The sequence below is a fragment of the Mus pahari genome, chromosome 2 (assembly GCF_900095145.1).
Source record: "Mus pahari chromosome 2, PAHARI_EIJ_v1.1, whole genome shotgun sequence".
NCBI lineage: Eukaryota > Metazoa > Chordata > Mammalia > Rodentia > Muridae > Mus > Mus pahari.
The window spans coordinates 161,475,821-161,495,870 of NC_034591.1; the positions used below are offsets into that span (position 1 = coordinate 161,475,821).

Consider the following 20,050-nt stretch of genomic DNA (forward strand, 5'->3'; position numbering starts at 1 on the left):
ATGTGTTAGGGCAGGTGCTTCCTGTGGTGTGTGTGTGCGTGCACGTGTGTGAGCATGCATGTGTTAGGGCAGGTGCTTCCTGTGGTGTGTGTGTGTGAGAGCATGCATGTGTTAGGGCAGGTGCTTGCTGTGGTGTGTGTGTGAGCGAGCATGCATGTGTTAGGGCAGATGCTTGCTGTGGTGTGCATATGGAGGTCAGGGATAACTTATAGGAGTCAGCTCTCTCCTTTCAGCATGTAGGTCCCTGGGATCAAGCTCAAGCAGCCAGCCTTGGCAGCAAGTGTCTTCACTCACTGAGCCATGTTGCCGACCCCAGTTTTCCTTTTTAAACATTGTCTTTTAAGTGTGCTTGTACTCATCAACTGATTGTATTGGTAAGGGAGTTCTCTAATTCCTAATTCAGAATGAAGGCTTTCGCACAGCACATCCAGGAGGACAGCACTGTTTCTTTCTTACAGAGCATAAGTGAGCATTTGCCTGTTTTCTTAATTACGCTTCTGCCAATCCTGGCTTGGAATGGTATCTTCCAGAAGACTCAAGGGTTTTCAACATTTCTTCTCAATCTTTATTCAAAGTAGGTCACTTCAGATTTTATATCTAACTTGCAAATGGAAAATGTGAAATTCAGGAAAGTTGAGTCATTTACCAAAGCTCAAGTGATCAGTGGAGAAGTTAAATAAAAGCCAAGGTTCTTCAGGGCCTGCCCACTGCTGCTCCTATCAGATGAGGAGATGCTAATGGGCTCTGTTGTGTGCTTTCCAGTTGGCTGCACTTTGTAGACACATAATTTAGGTAATTTAATGTAAAAACTGTAATTATCATCTGGTGATTGAAATGACTTATTTGCAGTTTAAAAGAAAAAAATACCCGTGTAAAAGCAGAAGCCCTTGTACTTCTGCAGACTGGTCCCATGTCAGAACAGCGTGCTGCTGGAGTCCATGACAAATGGCGGCTGGCCCTGCCCTGCTGTCCTGTTTCTCAGGCCACAATGTTCTCCATTTCAGTGATGCCTCCCTGCCTCCTCTCAGAACAGGCTTTAGCGGTTGGTTGTTGTTTTGTTTGAGACAGGGTCTTACAGGGCAGCTCAGGCTGGCTGACACTCTCTATGTAGCCCAGGGGGGCCTTGAATTCATGGCCCCTGCTGCCTCCACACAGGTCAGTGATGTCAGAGAACCTTTATAACTCAGTGACATCTTAGTGACCCTGATCAAGCCTAAAGGAAGATAAGCAAAGTACTACCATTGAGAAATTGTTAACTTGGAGAAAAGTCACAGGCGAAGGACCTCTCAGTGTCCCCTAGGTTATCTGTCCAAAGTGATGGCAGCCTCTCTCCCAGTGTGCCTTGTAAGAGGAAGCCTGGGTCTCCGAGGTCTAACGTTATAACCAGAAAAACCGATAGCTTGCGCTTGTTCTTAGAGTGAGGCTCTTTAGGAAATGAAAAGAGACCACCACGAGAGAGACCTTCATCCTCAGCTCAAATCCCTTTCCATCCTGACCTTGTGGGGTAAGGCAGTGTGAAATCACATCCCAGTAACTGGGAAGCCGGCAGTTCCCCCATCAACAAACGGAAGCTGAGTTTACGCCTCTGCTTGGGGATGAGCGAGCCCTGTCCACAAGTGCTTGGAAAATTGTTGTGGTCTAGTCTCAGGCCCAGACCTACCTTCTTTCTGGGCTCTCGTGCTTGAAGATGAGGACAATATGTTTTCCATTGCTCCACTGGCTCATTGGCGTTATACGGAAGAGTGGGAGCTAGTGTTAGGACCCACTTACAATGATGAACGTCAGTTTCTGGAAGACTGTTGACAGGACTTGAGCTCCTTCAGGGATTTCAGTTCCTTTCAGCTGATCCTGTGTAGTGATGTTGACTTGGGAATGAATCAGCATTACTTTCTGCTCTTCACAAGCAGTAAACTCTGGGCACTGAGCTGTGAGTCTTTTGTTGGGAAGGGAGAGTTAAAACAGCAGCTTTTTACAAAGCCAGACATGTCCATCAAGGCAGTATGTTTAATTTTAATGTTGGGGACTGGGCCATGGAATGGTAAGCTCTCCCGGCTCTACCTCAGCCCCCATCATCTCTTTTCCCCACTAAACTTAACCTTCTCTGGTCATCCCTTTAATCAAACTTTATGACTAGGATGGACACCGAGGAACGGGTGAGGAGTAGCGACTTGGGTGTTAGTTCCTGCGCCTCTGTGACTCCAGAGTGCTTCGACGACTACCCTGTCTGCTAGCCATGTTATAGTGGGAATCACTTACAAAGCTGTAAGTGAAGATAACTTTGTGTTCTCAGATTTCTGTACTGAGTGGCCAGCTGCACTCGACAGTGATGAGAAATGTGAGGAGCATTTTCCAGTTGAGATTGATACAGCGGATTATGTGTCATCGGGACCATCTATTCGAAACCCCAGAGCTCGAGCAGTAACGTTAAGGGTAAGAGCTTTTTAAGCACTGAGTCTGTAGGTACAGTTTAAGTGCATATTTATTTGATTATAAAACAAGTACAGTTTTACTGCTTGAGCAGCCGCCTGTATTTAATGGGAATATCATCATGTTCTATGTGCTTGTAATTAATTGTATTTAATAGGAATAAGCATCTCTAATGATTATTAACACTTGTTAGTTTTGTTCTGTGAGGTTCTCTCCTTCCACTTTTACATGAATTCTAGGGATTAAACAAAAACAGTGTGGTGAAGGTGACTGTGCAGTAGTGTAGTTGTGACTTTTCTCATTGCGGAGACCAAGTCCCTAACAGAGCAGCTTAGGGCAGATATATCTGCGCTGGCAGTTTCATCATGGGTAAAGCGTGGTGGCAGGAGAGCCCCTATTCAAGGTGGCAGGAGCGTGGGGCAGCTTGCTCACATCTCTGGATCTGCAAGCAGAGAGCTTGGCCTGGAAATGGAACCAGGCTACAACCTTAGAGGCCTCCTCCCTGCACCCTAATCCCTCCAGCGAGACTCCACTTTCCAAAGGTTCTGTAATGTTTCAAAACAGTGTTACCACTTGGGGACAAAGTGTTCAAATGAGCTTATGGAGACATTGCAATCCAACCACAGTGGTACTATTCAGAGGGATCACATTTATCTCTATGTGTGTGGCATGTGCACATGTATGCATACTTGTTTCTCTGTGTATGTGGTATGTGCATATGTATATGCTTTCTGTCTGTGTGTATGCATATATATGGTATATGTGTGTATGTGGTGTGTGTGTATGTATGCATGCTTGTTTGTGTGTTTATGGACTCCTGTTTATGTGAGTGCATGTCTTTGTAAGTATGTATGGACGATTTCACTGGGAATTCTCCTGGATTACTCTCTTCCTTATTAGTTAAGGCAGGGCCTTTTATTTGAACCCAGAGCTTGCCAGCTTAGCCAGCCTAGCCACCCAGCTTGCTCAGGGGATACCGTCTCTGCCTGCGCTAGAGTTAAAGGCAGTCCTCTGACATTTATGAGGGTGCTGGGGATCTCAACACAGCCACCTCCTTAGTCCCCTCCCAGATTATAATTCCAAAGAGTGAAGTAGGCATTATGTTTTTCTCAATAATCAAAAAGTAGTTAAGAATTAAAGACACTTGCTATTTGTCTAGAACTTTACCTTTAAAGGTGCTTTCTTCTATTAATTTTGTGCATTTCTGCAAAAATCCTGTGAATTAAGTTGTCTTAAAAGCTGAGGCCTGCCAGGAGGTAAAGTGGCTTGAGGTTTCAGAGCAAGTGGCAAACCTAGAAGCCTCACTCAGCTCTTACGTGTGGTAGCAGAGTCCTGTCACATTTTGTGTGCATATAGGTGATGCATTCACACATGTAGCTGTTCTCAGTGTTACGTGGTTCTTGTTAGTATTTCATTTCACCACAGTCTCCTGTGGTTACAAGTGGCAGCCATATGAACATGTATCTTGGAAGAGAGACTGTGATGGCACTTGGCCTTTGTACTGGATAGCTTTGTGTCAACTTGACACAGCTGGAGTTATCACAGAGAAAGGAGCTTTCGTTGGGGAAATGCCCCCATGAGATCCAGCTGTAGGGCATTTTCTCAATTAGTGATCAAGGGGGGAGGTTCCCTTGTGGGTGGTGCCATCTCTGGGCTGGTAGTCTTGGGTTCTATAAGAGAGTGGACTGAGCAAGCCAGTGGAAGCAAGCCAATAAAGAACATCCCTCCATGGCTTCTGCATCAGCTCCTGCTCCCTGACCCGCTTGAGTTCCAGTCCTGCATCCTTTGGTGATCTACAGCAGTATGGAAATGTAAGCCGAATAAACCCTTTCCTCCCCAACTTGCTTCTTGGTCATGATGTTGTGCAGGAATAGAAACCCTGACTAAGACAGCCTTGAAGTCAGAGTGCTTGTTGGTCCAGCTTAAGGATGAGGAATTTGTAGCCTTTATGGGCTAGCAGATGGCGTGAGTGTGCCACGCAGACACAAAAGAGATGCAGAGTGTCTGGCTAAAGTCTCTTTTATGTAAGATATTAATGTGAACTGAGTTTTAAAACAGTTGTTAAATAACAATACTGCTTCCAATTTTTAAATATTGGCATACAAATCGGAATTTAAAATGTCACTGTTTAATGTTAGGATTTCATAGAGGTTTAAAAAAGGAAAATCACTATATTCTCATTACCCTAGTATAAAAGGTACTCACTTTTCTGTGTGCTGTCACTACACATAGACACATGTGCATCCATTTGCATTGTTACAAAGTAGTACAGTTTGCTATTTTCATAAACTATTTCTCCATATTGTCATCCCTCAGACTTAGCATAGAATGGGCTGCTTATCTGTGAAGTTCATAACCAGCTTGTTGAAGCATACACTGCTCAGAAGACAGAAGACTCTCATTGCCTGCAGAGTACAAGTGTGCTACTGAGTTGTTTTCTGAGGTGGTCTTACTGTGTAACCCCAGCTGTCTTTGAATTTGGGGTCCTCCTAAATGCTGGGGTGATAGACATGTACCACCATGACCCTACTCCTTTCTTTTTAAGCTTTATATATTAACTTACCAAATACTGATTCTTTTCAAGTCCTATACAGTTGCCAAGAACAAAATAGACATTGTTCTCCCCCTCAGAGGTCTGTAATCAGTGAGGAAATGTGTGAGTGAAGTGAGCCGCTGAGTTGTGGTGTCCTGAGCAAGCGAGGGTTATTGAAGGGAGAGACAAAGACCAGAGGAATCCCAGGCTCCCATTTAGCCTTTCCTTTCATTTTGTGGTCTCAGCTCTTTCTTAATCCTGACGCTCTCCTGAGAATAAATCTATGTTTGCTGTGCTAGGGTTATGGCTCCGCCTGTCTCTCAAGAGTTGTGTTTTGAGAGCTTGATACTCTGTGTGGCAGTGATGATCTGGGGCCTGAGAGTTCTTAAGTTGTGGAGTACCCACCTGGGAAGGGAATATGATAGCTCTTGTGAGACCTGAGTTAGTTCTTTAGAGAGCAGAGTGTGCCAAGGCAAGCCTAAGGCCGAGCTGCTCTGGGCTTCCTAACTGTGAAGTGTGATGGCTCCGTCTCGTAAGGCAGTGGCATCATGCCCTTTTCACCCCAGAACTGTAGATGAATAAAGTTATTCAACTTTAGATGTCCCATTATAGTAATCAAAAAACAGGGGGATAGTATTTTATTGAACTATATTCTAGTGTCAAGTCTATGTCTAGTTAATATTTTAACCCTGACATAGTTCTCTGAAAACTAAGAAGTTCTCGTTCAGTCCGGTATTTCCCAGTGCATGTCTTGAGGATTTAATTCCATGAAAAGTAGAACTGAGCCATGTGCATTAGAGATTCATGTATCACCTCTGCATCTTAAAATCCCAAAATGGTCTGAGAAATTCACTGTAAGAAATCCAATTTAGGGATGGGCTTGGTGGCACAGGCCTGTGTGATCCTAGTATCAAGGAGGCTAGGATGTGAGAATCTCAAGTTGGAGGCTATTTTGGGCTCTTAACAGCTACCATGTACCTAGGCTCTGTCACAACAAACAGAAAGAACCGAATTAAACTTGACGTATCCTAAATATATCTAGTAGAAGTAAAGATAGCCTTTACCTCTTTGCAGTGCAGGGGATTGTATCCAAGGTCGCGTACATGTGCTAGATAAACACTGCACCGCTGAGCAACAGAATCACTCTTTAAAGAAAAGACTCTGAGCGTGGAATGTAGCTCAGCAGCAGAGAGAATATAGCTAGTGTGTGCCAGTCTGCAGTTTAATCCCCAGTGTGTGTGTATGAGTGTGCGTGTGTGCGTGTATGTGTGTGGGTGTGTGTGTGCGTGTGTGTGTGAACTTACATGTATGCCCATGCCCTGTGTGGTGGTCAGGGGCAATTCTTTGTGAGGTCTGTTGATTGAACTCTGATCCCCAGGCGTGGTGGCCTGCACTTTGAGCCATGTAAGCATTTTGCAAGCCTGCAAGAGAAGGTAGCAGCCTGTGGGGCTAATGTTGACTTCTGAGGGATGCCATGCTGAGTTACTGCAGCTGCTCCTGCTGCTGTGGTCTTCCTAGAGCTTTCACAGGTTAGGGTGACTCAGTGATATGCTAGCCTGGTCTCATGGTGATGTGCTAGCCTGGTCTCACGGTGGAGTGGTTAGAGTGCTTGGTCTGTTAGACTCTCGCTTCTGTTGCCCATCTGTACTGACAGCGAGTGGGTCTGTCCCCTCTCTCAGTGTTTGTCTGCAGCTTTGCTGTGGATCTGCAGGGTGTACTGCGCTCGCACTTTGAAAGCATCCAAACTCTTTTCACTTTGCTTTCCCACTTTCCAAGGGTGAGACTGGGCTTGTGCTTTTCTGATGCTAACTCTATACAGAGAAGTTTGGGGAGCTTTATTTTTGTGATTTAATGTTGATTTAAATAACAGTGATAGCAAATCATAATTTTTACATAATTTTTCTTGTATTTTTAAGGTTAAACTTTCCAGTTTGAATTTAGACAATCATGCAAAGAAAAAACTCATTAAACTTGTAGGAGAGCGGTACTGCAAGACCACTGATGTGCTCACTATCACAACAGACAGGTGGGTGCAGCCTGTGGGCTGCTCTTCATTCTGTGTGTGCCTGTGTGTGTGTGCTTCAGTGTGTATGCACGCGCGCGCATGCTTCTCTGCTTTTATTTGTGTGTGTATGTGTCTGTATGTGTCTGTGTGTATGCTTCTATGAGCTTCTGTGCAGTTTTGTGTGTGTGTGTGTGTGTGTGTGTGTGTGTGCATGCCTCTGTGTGAGCTTCTGTGCTTTGTGTGTATGTGTGTGTGTGTGTGTGTGTGTGTGTATGTGCACGTGTGCAAGCCTCTGTGTGAGCTTCTGTGCTTTTGTGTGTGTGTGTGTATGTGCACGTGTGCATGCCTCTGTGTGAGCTTCTGTGCTTTTGTGTGTGTGTGTGTGTGTGTGTGTATGTGCGCATGTGTACATGCCTCTGTATGAGCTTCTGTGCTTCTATGCATGGCCACCAGCTCTTACCTGCTGTGTACATGCCTCTGTATGAGCTTCTGTGCTTCTATGCATGGCCACCAGCTCTTACCTGCTGAGCCTCCCTCCAACCTCATTTGCCCTACTTTTTAAAGGGACTCATTATCAAGTTTGTGCTGTATGCTGAGACGTTGCCTTCTCTTCTTCCCCTTATAGATGCCCTTTGAAGCGGCAGAACTATGACTATGCAATGTATCTTCTCACAGTCCTGTACCACGAATCTTGGGTAGGTATGTATGTGGTGTGTGGCAAGGATGTGTGTGATGTACTGGAAGTGTATATGAAATGTGTGAAGGTGGTGAGATAGTTCATTTGGCCTATCTCAGGCCAGTAGGACAGTGTCCCGAGTGCTGGCATTAGAGGCCTGTGCACCATGCCCGCTCTTAGGTGCAGCAGTGGAAGCAATGGTGAGAAGCCATCCTGATGCTCACAGAGTCATGCAGAGGAGGCTCCTCAGTGGGTGTGGTTCTGTGTTGGACAATGTGAGGCCCAGGAAAGAAGCATCTCCTTGTGTATTGTGGCAGCCCCAGGGGCTGATGGGTAAACACATGCAGCTGTTTCCAGACTGGCATTTTCACTGTTACTAACAGTGATCAGGTTTAATACATGGGTGGCAAGTGAAAGGAAAATAAAGCTTTATTTTCAAGATTAGTAAATAGCAAAACACGGTGTCCAGTCCTTTTCTTTTGCAAGATTCTCATTGCCATAATTCCTCTGTGTTTGTTTGTATCCTGGCTTTGGAAATGGCACTATGGAAGCAATTAGTCTCTTTCCTGTCAATTGATTGAGAATTGTCGTTGACTTTGAACCAAGAACATGCTTGAGCATAGCTATTGTCAAAAGAGTTCATAACAAGCAGTAAAATCCAGCCAGTTCAGAGTCTCTTATTTTGCCAGTTGCCCGGAAAGTGAATACCCCCACCCCACCCCCACCCCCCCAAAAAAAGAGACAGGCACAAATAGACTGAGAGTTTGCTCACCAGATCCTTTCTGTGGTTCTGTGACATAACAAGCCTGGTATTCTGGATTCATGAAAAAGTCTTCCATCTTTCATACTAATTACCGTGATACCAGAGTAAGTAGCCTCGTGTAACTAACCGTCTTAAACAGCTGTAATTAAGGAATTCCTGTATTAAAGTCAGCTCTGAACGAGCCCCACCAATGAGGATGCTGTGAGGTGCAGAGGAGCGTGGAGCTTTGCTATGGCAGCACTGGGCTTTATTGAATTGAGTTCTTTTTTTCCTTCACCAGCTTGGAATTTAAACTTGAAACTGGTGTTGCCACCTGGTGTTTGATCAGCATTTAGAGCCCTGCCCCATTGACTGCTTTATTCTCAGTAGCCTGGTCTCTGAACACTTAGTGCTCACATGTGAATGTCCCTTGGCTTTTTAGCATTTCAATGGAGTTTACTTCTGGAAAAGTGTTCATCTAGACCTTCATGTAAGGGTGTTTTTGTGTAGTAGTCAAAACAAGTAACTGCAGCCATGTCAGTCATTCCACAAAGCACGACTGGACGGGAAGCCAGTGCTTCCAAGAACATTCTTTGAGTGCTGACAGTAATAAGAGACAAATATGTGCTAGCGTCCTCAGACATGCTAACCTCTGGGTTAGTGTTTCAGCTTGTGCTGTGAATCAGCCTTCAGCCTGTGCAGCCGTGCTGGCCTGCTGTCTTAGTTTGAGTTTTACTGCTGTGAACAGAAACCATGACCAAGGCAGCTCTTACAAGGATGACATTAAATTGGAGTTGGCTTACAGGTTCAGAGATTCAGTCCATCATCATCAAAGTGGGAGCATGGCAGCGTCTAGCCGTACATGGGGCTGGAGGAGCTGAGAGTTCCACCTCTTGTTCTGAAGGCAGCTAGCAGAAAACTGACTTCCAGGCAGCTAGGATTCGAATCCTAAAGCCCACACCCACTCCAACAAGACTGCCCCTCCTAATAGTGCCACTCCCTGAGCCAGGCGTATTCAAACCGTCACACCTGGGCTCTGGAACTTTACATGGGTCATTGTTTTAAGCTTCAAAAGCCATATGTGCAGACATTAGGCTTTCTAAGATTTTGGGTGGAACAGAGAGAATTTTTTTTTTGTAATATCTGCCAAATAACGGGCTTTCAGTAATTGTCCATTATTTTTGTTAAAAATACTACAGTGAGATTTTTTTTTTCTTAGAATTTCAAGTATTTTTATGGCAAATTCCTATGCACAGCCTATACATTTAACTTGACAGAGGCTAAAATAAAACACTTGAGACTTAATCCATTCTCTTCTCCCTAAATCTAGTACATTACCAAATATTCCCTGTTCTGATTAAATCATTGAGCTGTTTCCCTGTTATTTCTGCTGTTCCGCCCCCTGTAGATCTTCCTTCATCCTTGTCCCGAATCACTGTGGCAGCCCCCTAGTTGGTCTCATCATTGGGTTTCCTCTGGCTTTTCCAAGTCTGGCTCTGTGGTGTAACCTTTATGGCAGTGCCTCCGTTAGCCAGTGTGTGAAGCCATTGCACTCCCCGTGCACCATGGCTTTGCACATGTCCTTCCCTGCTGGCCAGCCTTCCAGATGTGTGTGAGTGGCACCACTCCCAAATGCTTCCTGCCATCCTCCTTCCTTCCTTAGGTGACATTGCTACATTCGTGTTAAGTGCCTTTGTACACATCTGCCTCACTTTGTGCAAGGACAGTGCCTGTGCACACACCTGCCTCACTGTGTGCAAGGACAAGACAGTACCTCACTCCTCTTGGTTACCCCAGCATCTGTACAGTATCTGGCACACAACACTCAGCGAATTGCTTTTAAAACTGGTCCAAATTGAGTTTAACTATTGGACATATGCAGTTAAAATTTAGCCTTGGCAGTTGAAATAATTGGCAGGGTTTTTTGTTGTTATTGTTACTTTATTAAGACATTTTTTCAAATAAACTTGTTTTATATCTATATGAATTACATGTTTATTTTGTGTATATTTGGGAGAACACACACACACACATATTAACATATTGAGTGTCCTGTGGAAATCAAAGGACGTCTGTGGGAGTCAGGTTTTTCCTTCTAAATGGGTCCTAAAGATCAAACTTGGGTCACCAGGCTTGGGAGCAAGTGCCCTCTCCTACTGAGCCAACCTGCCAGCCTGGGGTTGTTTTTTAATGGTTAAACTGTTTTCCCTCATGTAGAACAACGGTGTCCTTGTAATCATAAATAGTGGAATATTACTATGATTCATGCCCTAGTCACAGAGAGTTGTGAATACAGTGAGTGGTAGGAGGTGGCAGATCTGTGTATAGGGCGCAGTTCCTGCATCAGTTCCTGCAGTGTGCTGGCCCTCATAATAACTGGCTCCATGTTCTTATATTAAATCTGTGCTTCTGAAGGAGAAGGATTCTAGGTTATCCTTCTGCTCCGAGATTCTTCTTACCAGGTCTCTGTGTTCCTTAGAACATGTTGTTCTACCACCAAGGCCCATTGCGGTTTGGGGAAAATTATTTAATTGCTCTGGGCTTGAGTTTCCTGGTCTGTAAAACAGATAATAGCTGTAACTCACAGGACTGTGTGAGAGAGGTCAGTGAGTTAATAGTATCGGAACTTAAAATTAGTGCCTGGTGTGGAGAGTCCTCTCTTGGTTGCCCTTTGGCTATGTCTGTGCTGGGCCGCCCTCCCTGGCCCTGCTCTCTCTCCCTTGACTGCCAAGCTCTGCTCTGTTGGGACCTTTATGAGTCTATTCTCCACTGGGATCCTAGTCTTCTGCAGCTGGTGCCAGCTCAGCATCAGGCCTCCTGTTGGGCTGAGGCTCCAGGAGGGCATGGTGCCTGGCACAGCAGCTGGGTCATAAAATGTATTGAATGAATGAGTAAGTGGATGATGGAGCCAGCTGGGAAGGAGAACAGGATCACATGGAATGGAAAGTTGATACTTCTGATGTTGTGGTCAGGCAGGAAGAAGGAGGTGTTTGTGTGTGTGTGTGTGTGTGTGTGTCTGTGTCTGTGTCTGAGTGTGCGGGTGTATGTATGTGTGTATGCATGCATGGGTCTGTACATGTGTGTGTCTGTACATGAGTGCAGGTAACCATAGAGAATTGGATCCCCTGGGGTGATTTTGATCTGGCTGATGTTAGGCTGGGAATTGAACTTGGGTTCTCTGAAGCAGCAACTCTCTTAACCCTGAGCCATCTCTCCAGTATTGGTGGAGTTATGTGTATGGATTATAAGCTGCTGGAGCTATGTGAGAAGTCACCTCTGGATTACTATCCTTGATTGTTGTGTGCACCTGTGTGCGCACACAGGCATGTACACATGAATACACAGAGGCCAGGGGGCATTGTTGGTGTTCATTACTCTCCTTTGCCTCCTTGAAGCATGTTTTTACTGAACAGGAAGCTTGCTGTTTGGACAAGCTGACTGACTGAGGTGAGCTCTTGGATCCACTGCTGTCAACACTGGGGCTAAGGCTTAAGTAGCTGTGCCTGGTTTTTACATGTGCTGGAAATTTGAACGCAAGTTCTCATGCTTGCAAATATTCTTAGCTACTGATCCACCTCCCCAGGCCCTTGCCTTTTATTCTAATTGCCTATTTTTAAAGGCCCTCTGCGGAACAGTAAACATTTTCTAAAAGATATTAAAGTTAAACAAAAATGTTTAAAAGTCATAATTTTATAACATAATTAAGTTATAGAGATAAGAAAATCTCACTTCAAAGTTGTTCTTTTGGAAAGGTGCTTCCTTGTAGGCAGTGTGAAGGGTGGAGGGGGCTCGTGCGTGTGTCTGCTTCCAACTTAGCTGCTTGAGTAGGTGGGTTGTTGTCCTGGGTTTGTCCTTTTCCTCTTTTCCCTCCTCTTGCCTGTTCTTCAGGATGTTGAAAGTCACCCCGAGGTCCATGGTGGCCCCAAGCAAGCAAGACAGAGATGAGGATGCCAGAGGCACTGGGTAGGAGGAGCAGAGCCTGCAGTCCGGCTGTTCGAGCATTTGGCTGCTGCTCTGGAGGCAGCCATGCTCATTGTCTTTCTGGAGTGACTTCCTTGTTTAGCTTACAGGGTGAGAGCATGGCCCTGAGTGTTGCAAAACTGCAGGACTGCCCACCTGTTCAGTGACAGGAGAGAGAGGATACTAAAGTTGTAAAGTCTCTGCTACATTCAGCTCCAGCACCTGAGTGCTGCTTCTGCATGGTGTCTTCCTGTTCCCCGGGCCGCAGACAGATGTGTCCCTAGCTGTGAACCAGAACCTACACACAACACGTCTGATGGTGGACTGAGTGAAAAAATGACCTAGGTCAGGCAGTTGTGATCTTAGATGTGACCAAAGTAATAATAGTATTGACCTTATAACTTTAAAAAATAGCCCTTGTTTTGTTAAGGAAAAGTACTGAGCTATTGCCAATTACATGACACAACATCTACAGTTTCCTTTAGAGTGAATATGAATTGAATGGCCCAGCTGAGTTTGTAACTTAGGAGACTGAGGCAGGTGGATTGCCATGAGTTTAAGGCCATCCTGTACTTGTCCTATGGTTATTTACTACATTTCCCTTCTATTTGCATCTTTGTTTATTGCATGCCAAATAATGTCTTTTCTTTCATGTTTAAAGAAGATTTATTCTTTGTGTGTGGGTGTCTGCATCCAGATGTGTGCACATGGCACACATAAGCGGTGTCGTGTGCTCTGGAGCTACATTCCAGGCACCCATGAGTTCCTTCATGTGGGTGCTGAGAACCAAACTCAGGACGTCCAGAAGAGCTATATCTGCTCTTAACCACTGAGCCATCTCTCCCACCCTCATCCTTTTGAGACAAGAACTGTTTGTGAGCCCAGGCCTTCATGGGTCTTGGCCGTCCACTCACAATCCGTAAATTTCAGAGTCGATTGCAGGCTTGTACTACAGAACTGGTGCAACTCTCAAGTTGGGTTTCCCATAAGCCCATGGCAGCTTCAGTTGATGGTGTCTGTCAGAAAGGATTTCCTTTCTCCCCCGATCAGCAGCATCCTAGGGTTGTCCTGTTGATGGAGTTGGTCTGCGCTGGGTTGCAGTCCTCATGATTTAGTTTACCTCTGTTTGTCTCTTTTCCTCATCACAGCATTTCAGGTTTGGGTGACTTGCCAAGGACCAGCCTCGGCTTGGAGAGGAGAGTGTGTGGGAGCAGCAAAGACAAAGTTAAATCGTGGGCCTCAGCTGGCAGCCAGGGTCCTGCTCTAGACAGCTGTCCAGACCACTTTCATTCTGTTCTGCTTTTTCCGGAGATCTCCAGACAGCTCTCTATTGAGACATTCTCCAAGCAGTTCTTTATTGCTATTCTAAAAAATTCTCTGGATAGCTCATCTCTTGCAGATCATAAGCCCAGTCTTTTATTTTATATGCCAATCCAGTCATTTACTCCAGGTTCCCTTTTGATTATCCTATGAGGCAAGCACATTTTTTAAAACATTGCAAAAGAATTCAGAGATCTGCCTGCTTCTGTTAAACACAGATGATAAGCTAGCTGGGTGGGACCCCACCCTGAAATTACCATTTCTACCATACCTGGGCCTAAACATGCTCTATTGCAGGCCGACCCTGAACTCATTTGTATCTGCCTGTCTTTGTATTTTTCTGACAAGCTGGCTTATGGTGCAGCTGCCGCTGTTCCTTTAGACCTAAGAAGCTCCTTATATAATTCATACTGTATCCTTATATTTTTGCATAGTTGATGAATTATATATTTTTGAACTTACGTTTTTAGAGTTCCTTTCTACAGCATTAAGGGCTGCCCTGAAGGTCTCAGTGTTTACCATTTTTGTTGAGACATTAGCCACACCTTTGCTCCCCAGACTCATGCTGTCTCTGATTATCATGGAATCATTAATGTTAACAAGGAAGACATTCCTCAAAGAAGGAATGTAAAAATACGTACGCTATTATACAAACCTTACCCCACAGCAGCCATTGACACTCATGAAGGTCCATGCCCCGTTGACCCTGTCCCAGGCGGGAGCCATGCCAGTTCATCCCCACGAAGACGATGGCGGACTCAGCAGCCTCCCTTGGAAAGGTTGGCTGCTTGCTCCTTCAGAAGTAAGAGGTTTAGTTGGTAATGTGGAGCACCTTACAGAGTCATGATCCAGCAAGCCTGGGGAGGGTGCTTTCATCTACTCAGTTCTGTGAGATTATAGGAAATTTCACTATGCTTGATAGAAGCCTGGTCCCTTTAGTAGCCCAGAACTAAAGACAGCTCTCTATGTAGCTTTCCAAAGTCTGGTCTGGCTTACAAGCCCTGTCTCATAGCTTGGTGTCAGGGTCCCTTTGAATAATGCAGATACCACTCTTGATAACGTACAGAATCAAAAGTTGTTCTAAGGAAAATGGTGGTGAGCAGTTTTTAGAAGGCCCTCTTCCATGTTCTTGCAGCCAGGGGTCCACATTCATGTCCTCATGGAATCTGTAACCTGCATCTTACCTACTGGGGTGGGGCTCTGTGTACCTTCTATTGCACTTGCTGTGACCCTGCTACATCTTGTTTTAGCAGTTGTAGCTAGGTGGAACAGCACAGTCTTATATCCTAGCATTTGGGCACTTGAGACATGATTGCAAGTTCAAGGCCAGAGAGAAAGAATAAGGAAAGAACAGACAATGAGATTTGCTTCTATTTGAAAAAAAGGCAGGGAGGAACTCTTATAAGGATTCTGTATTTGTGCTTCTTAAATAAAGAACATTCTAAAGTGATGTACTTCATAAAAAATAGCCCTGCCTTTGTATCCTCTTGTATCCTGAGTCTGGAGGGAGGAGCTTCTGTTGTTTTTAGACAAGGCCTCGCTATGTAGCCTTGTCTGGCCTGTGTCACCTGAGTGGGGATTAAAGCTGTGTACAACCACACCTGTGCCGCGGTAGCTTCTTGGTGCCATTTATAAGCAGTGTTTCCAGTTGGGTTGGTTTGCACTGCAGTGTATAACAGAAGACCATCATTAGTAAAAACTCATTTCTGTTATAAGAACAGAAAGTAAGAATAACGAGAAAACAGGACAGACAGCAGCTGCATGTGTGTCCAGACGCACCACCCCATTCATGACTTCCCGTAGCAAACAGCTGCGTGTGAATCCAGGCTCATCTCCCAGTCTGTGTGCATTCAGATGTGCCCCCACTTGCTGGCTTACCTGTCATGGTGTGTTATCTTCCCAGTCATTCCACAAGCATGTTAGATAATACTTTCTTTGATTCATTATTTTTAACATTAAAACCGAGATAACAGTGAGCAGCTTCAAACACTTGCAATCTTAACCCCTGGGAGGCAGAAACAGGGTGGTTGGAAGTTCAAGGCCATCTGCAGCTATGTAGAGAGTTGGAGGCCAGATGGCAGCATAGTACCTTGTCTAGTGTTACGATGTCATTGTGTTGCAGTTTGGGTCCTGCAGGCCTGTCCCCTGGGTCTGTGCTCCAGCACAAGAGCAGGGCAGATGCGTACTTGAGGGCACCTCTGGTAGCCTACGGAATAGCTACCTGCAAGAGAGCTTCCTGTCTGTTGAGTGAGGTTGGGGAGGCAGAGCAGCCATTGAGGCTGCCTTGGGTGCCCCGCAGGCTTGAAGTGTACAATGGAGATGGGGACATTGAACACATTGTAACCTTTTCTTCCCCCAAATCAACAAGCAAAGGAACTTTGTGATAACATTTCCCAGAGTTCTGGACTTTTCTTTCTCTTTCAGAAAACTGAAGACTGGGAAAACAATAAGACAGAGGAAGACATGGACGAGTATGTGTGGGCGAAGAGCTCCTCAGAGAAGAGTGTCCTTCAGACTCTGCTGCAGATGAGAGCTGCGGAGAGCAGTGTGGCGCCGAGCAGAGAAGAGCTACTGGGGACTAAAGAGGTGGAGGATTACCAGAAGTGTATTGTTCGTCTCAAGAATGAGGGGGAGAACGAGGCAAACCTCGCTCAGTACAAGGAGTCTGTGAAGAGACTGTTAAATTTGGCATGAAGTCCAAACTAGAAGGCAGCTGTATCAATTTTATGTTGTATTTAGTCACTGGTTTGATATAAATGGGAGAATCCTTAAGAATATTGTCTTATGTGAAGTAACATTGTGGCTTTCAGACTCCTCTGCCCTGTGGTGGGGGGGGTGGGGGTAGGGCTAGGGATTGTGGTTTCTCTGGTTCTGCCATGTTTTGACTCTATTTCTACACATCACCTTAATTCTTCCCCAGCTACAGAGCATAATTGTTTCATTAGCTGCCTTGTCTCCACTGTCAGGTTTAGTGATTGCTTGTGATCAATAATTTTGTTTCTAAGGATACCTAGCCCAGCCTCTGACCAAGCCCTCCGTGCCCCTCAGTGGCCAGGAGATCCTGTCTCATCCAAAAAATAAAACAGACAACATTGTTACACAGTGGCCTTGGGAGAGGGCTGTGGCCTGACTCCAGGGAGAGGACCTTTGAGGCTCCACACTCAGAACTGTCCTGGATCAAACTTCCTTCTCCCCTGGGCCATGGTAACCAATATCCTTTCCCTGAAGGACAACTGACCGAGCCCTGAATCCTAATGAATTTCCCAACCTTGCAGTGGTGTTGTGAACAAAACCTACATTTGGTGGGAAATGAGGCACTGTGCCTTAACTGGCCAGTTCAGGTTGATCAGAGGACTCAGGCCACTGTCATTAGTGGAGAAAGGCAAGAGCTTACTGTGTCTCTAGCCTGCTGTATCTGCTTCTTGACTGTCTGCAGTCTGCATTGCCTCTCAAGTTATCTGAAGGGCAAAAGATCCAGCCGAAGGATGCATTTGTTTCCTTATAAAGGTAATCAGGGTTTTCTCAAATTAGAGTCATTTCTGTGAGATTCTTCAAGGAACGAGTCAGTTTCCCAGAAGGAACATCTCTTTGAACCTCCACTGTGTTGGAAAATCCCTAAGCAATTCATACAAATTGAAACTAAATCTGGAGCTGGGCATGTTCACACATGCCTGAGGCTCAACGCTTGGGAGATCAGGAGTCCAGGTCGTCCTCTGCTGTGTAGCTGATCCTCTCAAACCAGCAACAAATGTAAATAACTTTTGAAAGACTATTCTATTTGAATACAGATTTATCTGTAGATACAATTCATGAATTACTTGTTTAAATACAATTTTAGGGGGCAAGAATCCCAGCAGTGCTCATTTAAAGCTGGATATTCTTGCTACAGTTGGTGTAGAACTTTATAATGTATTAGGAAAGAAATTGATAAAGTTTATGAAGCCTAATATTTTGAATCATAAGCAAGTCAAAGTACGTTTTTAATCTTTTTTTTATTTTGTTTAATACTCCACTGATAAAATGTTTTCTTTCTTGTGCATGTGTGCATGTACATGCCTGCATATGTATATGTGAGTTAGTGTGCTTGCATGTGTACATGTATATGTGTGTGTTTGGGTGCATATGTGATTGTGTGCATGTGTGTGCATGCTCGTGCATATTCATATGTGGGAGCTTGTTGGTATCTGGGTGGAAGTCAGGCAACAGCTTTTTGGGAGTTTGTTCTTGTACTGTGATTCCCAGGGGTTGAAAGCCCGCGGTCAGGCAAGCACTTTTACACACTGAACCATCTCTCTGGCCCTACCTTTTTTTTTTTTTTTTATATATTAAACAAAATTGCTACTTTTACCCAGAGTCAATACTGGGGAAGGAGAAACTTTTAAGCCACTGGTCAGTTTGTTTTAACATCTGAGGAAACTGTTCTTTTAGTCATTTTTTTCTTTAATTTTATTTTTAAAAGAAGTTTATTTTTTAGTTGTATGGTAGATATCTTACTCCATGTATTACTGTGTTTGTGTGTATTTGTCCACATTCACGCATGTATCACAGTTCTCTTTGGGGGGGGGGGTCAGAAGACAACTTCAGGAGCCTGTTCTTCTTTCACCCTGTGGGCTCCATGGACTGAAGCATTAATTAAGGGAACATGAAAATAGGAAGTGTTTGTGCTAAGTCCCTGCTCTTGCTCATTTGCCTACACCTCTAACCAGTTATCCCTGAAGAGCAGTTACTGAGCATCGGCCTTTGAACCAGGCCACCTGTAAGCCCCGTCTCTTCCCTTTCTCCTCTTCCGTTCCTTTTCTTTTGGACAGGGTCCCATGTAGCTGGGGTTGGCCTGGAACTCACTCTGTAACTGAGACTGACCTGGGCTAGCCTTTGACTCACTCTGAGACTGACCTTGAATTTCTGGTCCTCCTGCCACCTCCTTCAGAGTGCTGGGGTCAAAGATGTTATCAGTTCTAATGTATGATCCCCTCCCCTTCCTCTCAATTTAGGAAATGGAAATCATTGGGAAAGTAGACAGTTTTACCAAGCCTTTGCTTGGGTAGATATTGGTATATCTTTTTTTTTTTTTTTTTTTGTCTTTTATAAAATGCTCTTTCTCACAGAAAGCCTTAGACCTCCAGCCTTTAGGAGCTTTCCTTCAGTGTGTTACGCTTGCACCCAGATGCTGACCCTTGTCCCACATGAGACCAACCCTGCTGCTTCCCACAGCATCTGGATGCCCCGAGGACCACACGGCAGCAAAGGCTGACGACGGCAGCACCCAGGGTCACACAAGCCAGCCAGACCCCTGCAGACGCTGGTGCTCCATCCCGTGGCTCTTTGTTCTCAGACGAGTGGTTTCCACTGTGGGATCCCTTTGTTTTGTTCACTGATGGTTTGCTAATGTTGAGTCGAGATCGGCTGGGCACCTGAGAAACTCTTGTGTCTGTGGGTCCAAAGAAAGGAGAAATAGTCTTGTTGCCTGGGCTGTGGGTGAAGTCTATGCTTGGTGACACCATGTTGACCTTGGTAGCAATGGACACATTCGTAGAAGTGAATCTTATCCCCACATCCGTGGTTGACTTCCTGGAATAACTGAAACCTGTGTTTGCACCTAAATCCTGATGTGTGGTTGATGCTGCCTCTGTGGATGGCACCATGTGGTTCATCAAATCTGGGTCTACTCCTCCACTACCTACATTCATAGCTTTTAGAATCCGCAGTCTATCCCACCATTCAGACGAGGAACGGGTGTTTGGGTAGATGGGAGATGTATGCTCAAAAACCAGCAAGTCTGGGTCTATGCCTGAAAGACAAGAGATATTTTAAAAAATAACAGTTTATTTGAGAATTTCACGAATGTATGCAATGTATTACCAGTTTCCTTGTGACGGCTTTAGGCACAGCCTGGAAGCTCTGGGGTTTGTCTCTGGAGTCTGGGCTGAGCCAGATTCCAGGTCCAGCTGCAGACTCCTGAGGTTCAGGGCAGGCTGAGTGTGTGTTTATCCCAGCATCCCAGTGACACTCTGCTGTGGACAAATATGGCTGTACAGAGAAGACGCCTTTGTGTATAAAGAAAGCTTTGTGCCAGAGTTCCCATACTGCCAGCAGCCACAGCGAATACCACACACCAACTAATAAGCTGGTAAAAACAGCCAGGGAAAGGTACCCTTTGAAATTGGGAACAATGCCAGCAGCCACACCCTCCCTGTTTCTGCTTTGTCTTCTCTCCTTGTACACTCAAAGGCTGTGTAGCTTCCCAGTGCTCCCCACCAGGAGTGCTGTCTGCCTGTGTCCCCCAGTGCTCCCCACCAGGAGTGCTGTCTGCCTGTGTCCCCAGTGTTCCCCACCAGGAGTGCTGTCTGCCTGTGTCCCCAGTGCTCCCCACCAGGAGTGCTGTCTGCC

At 45.3% G+C, this 20,050-nt stretch overlaps 2 protein-coding genes across 3 annotated transcripts in view; one reads left to right on the forward strand and one right to left on the reverse strand.

The window, feature by feature from the left end:
* The window catches only part of Mrps35 (mitochondrial ribosomal protein S35), a 29,065-nt gene extending 12,630 nt beyond the window's left edge, over positions 1 to 16,435 (forward strand). For both annotated transcript variants that reach the window (XM_021191295.1, XM_029535535.1), the window contains exons 5-8: positions 2,291 to 2,430; positions 6,877 to 6,986; positions 7,591 to 7,660; positions 16,088 to 16,435. In XM_021191295.1, coding sequence (XP_021046954.1) covers positions 2,291 to 2,430; positions 6,877 to 6,986; positions 7,591 to 7,660; positions 16,088 to 16,357 — 590 coding nt within the window. In that variant the 3' untranslated portion in view covers positions 16,358 to 16,435. The remainder of the gene's footprint in view (positions 1 to 2,290; positions 2,431 to 6,876; positions 6,987 to 7,590; positions 7,661 to 16,087) is intronic.
* A 2,314-nt stretch (positions 16,436 to 18,749) lies between these two features.
* Mansc4 (MANSC domain containing 4) overlaps positions 18,750 to 20,050 on the reverse strand; it is a 9,256-nt gene continuing 7,955 nt past the window's right edge. Inside the window, exon 3 of the mRNA XM_021191830.1 lies at positions 18,750 to 19,451. Coding sequence (XP_021047489.1) covers positions 18,790 to 19,451 — 662 coding nt within the window. The 3' untranslated portion in view covers positions 18,750 to 18,789. The remainder of the gene's footprint in view (positions 19,452 to 20,050) is intronic.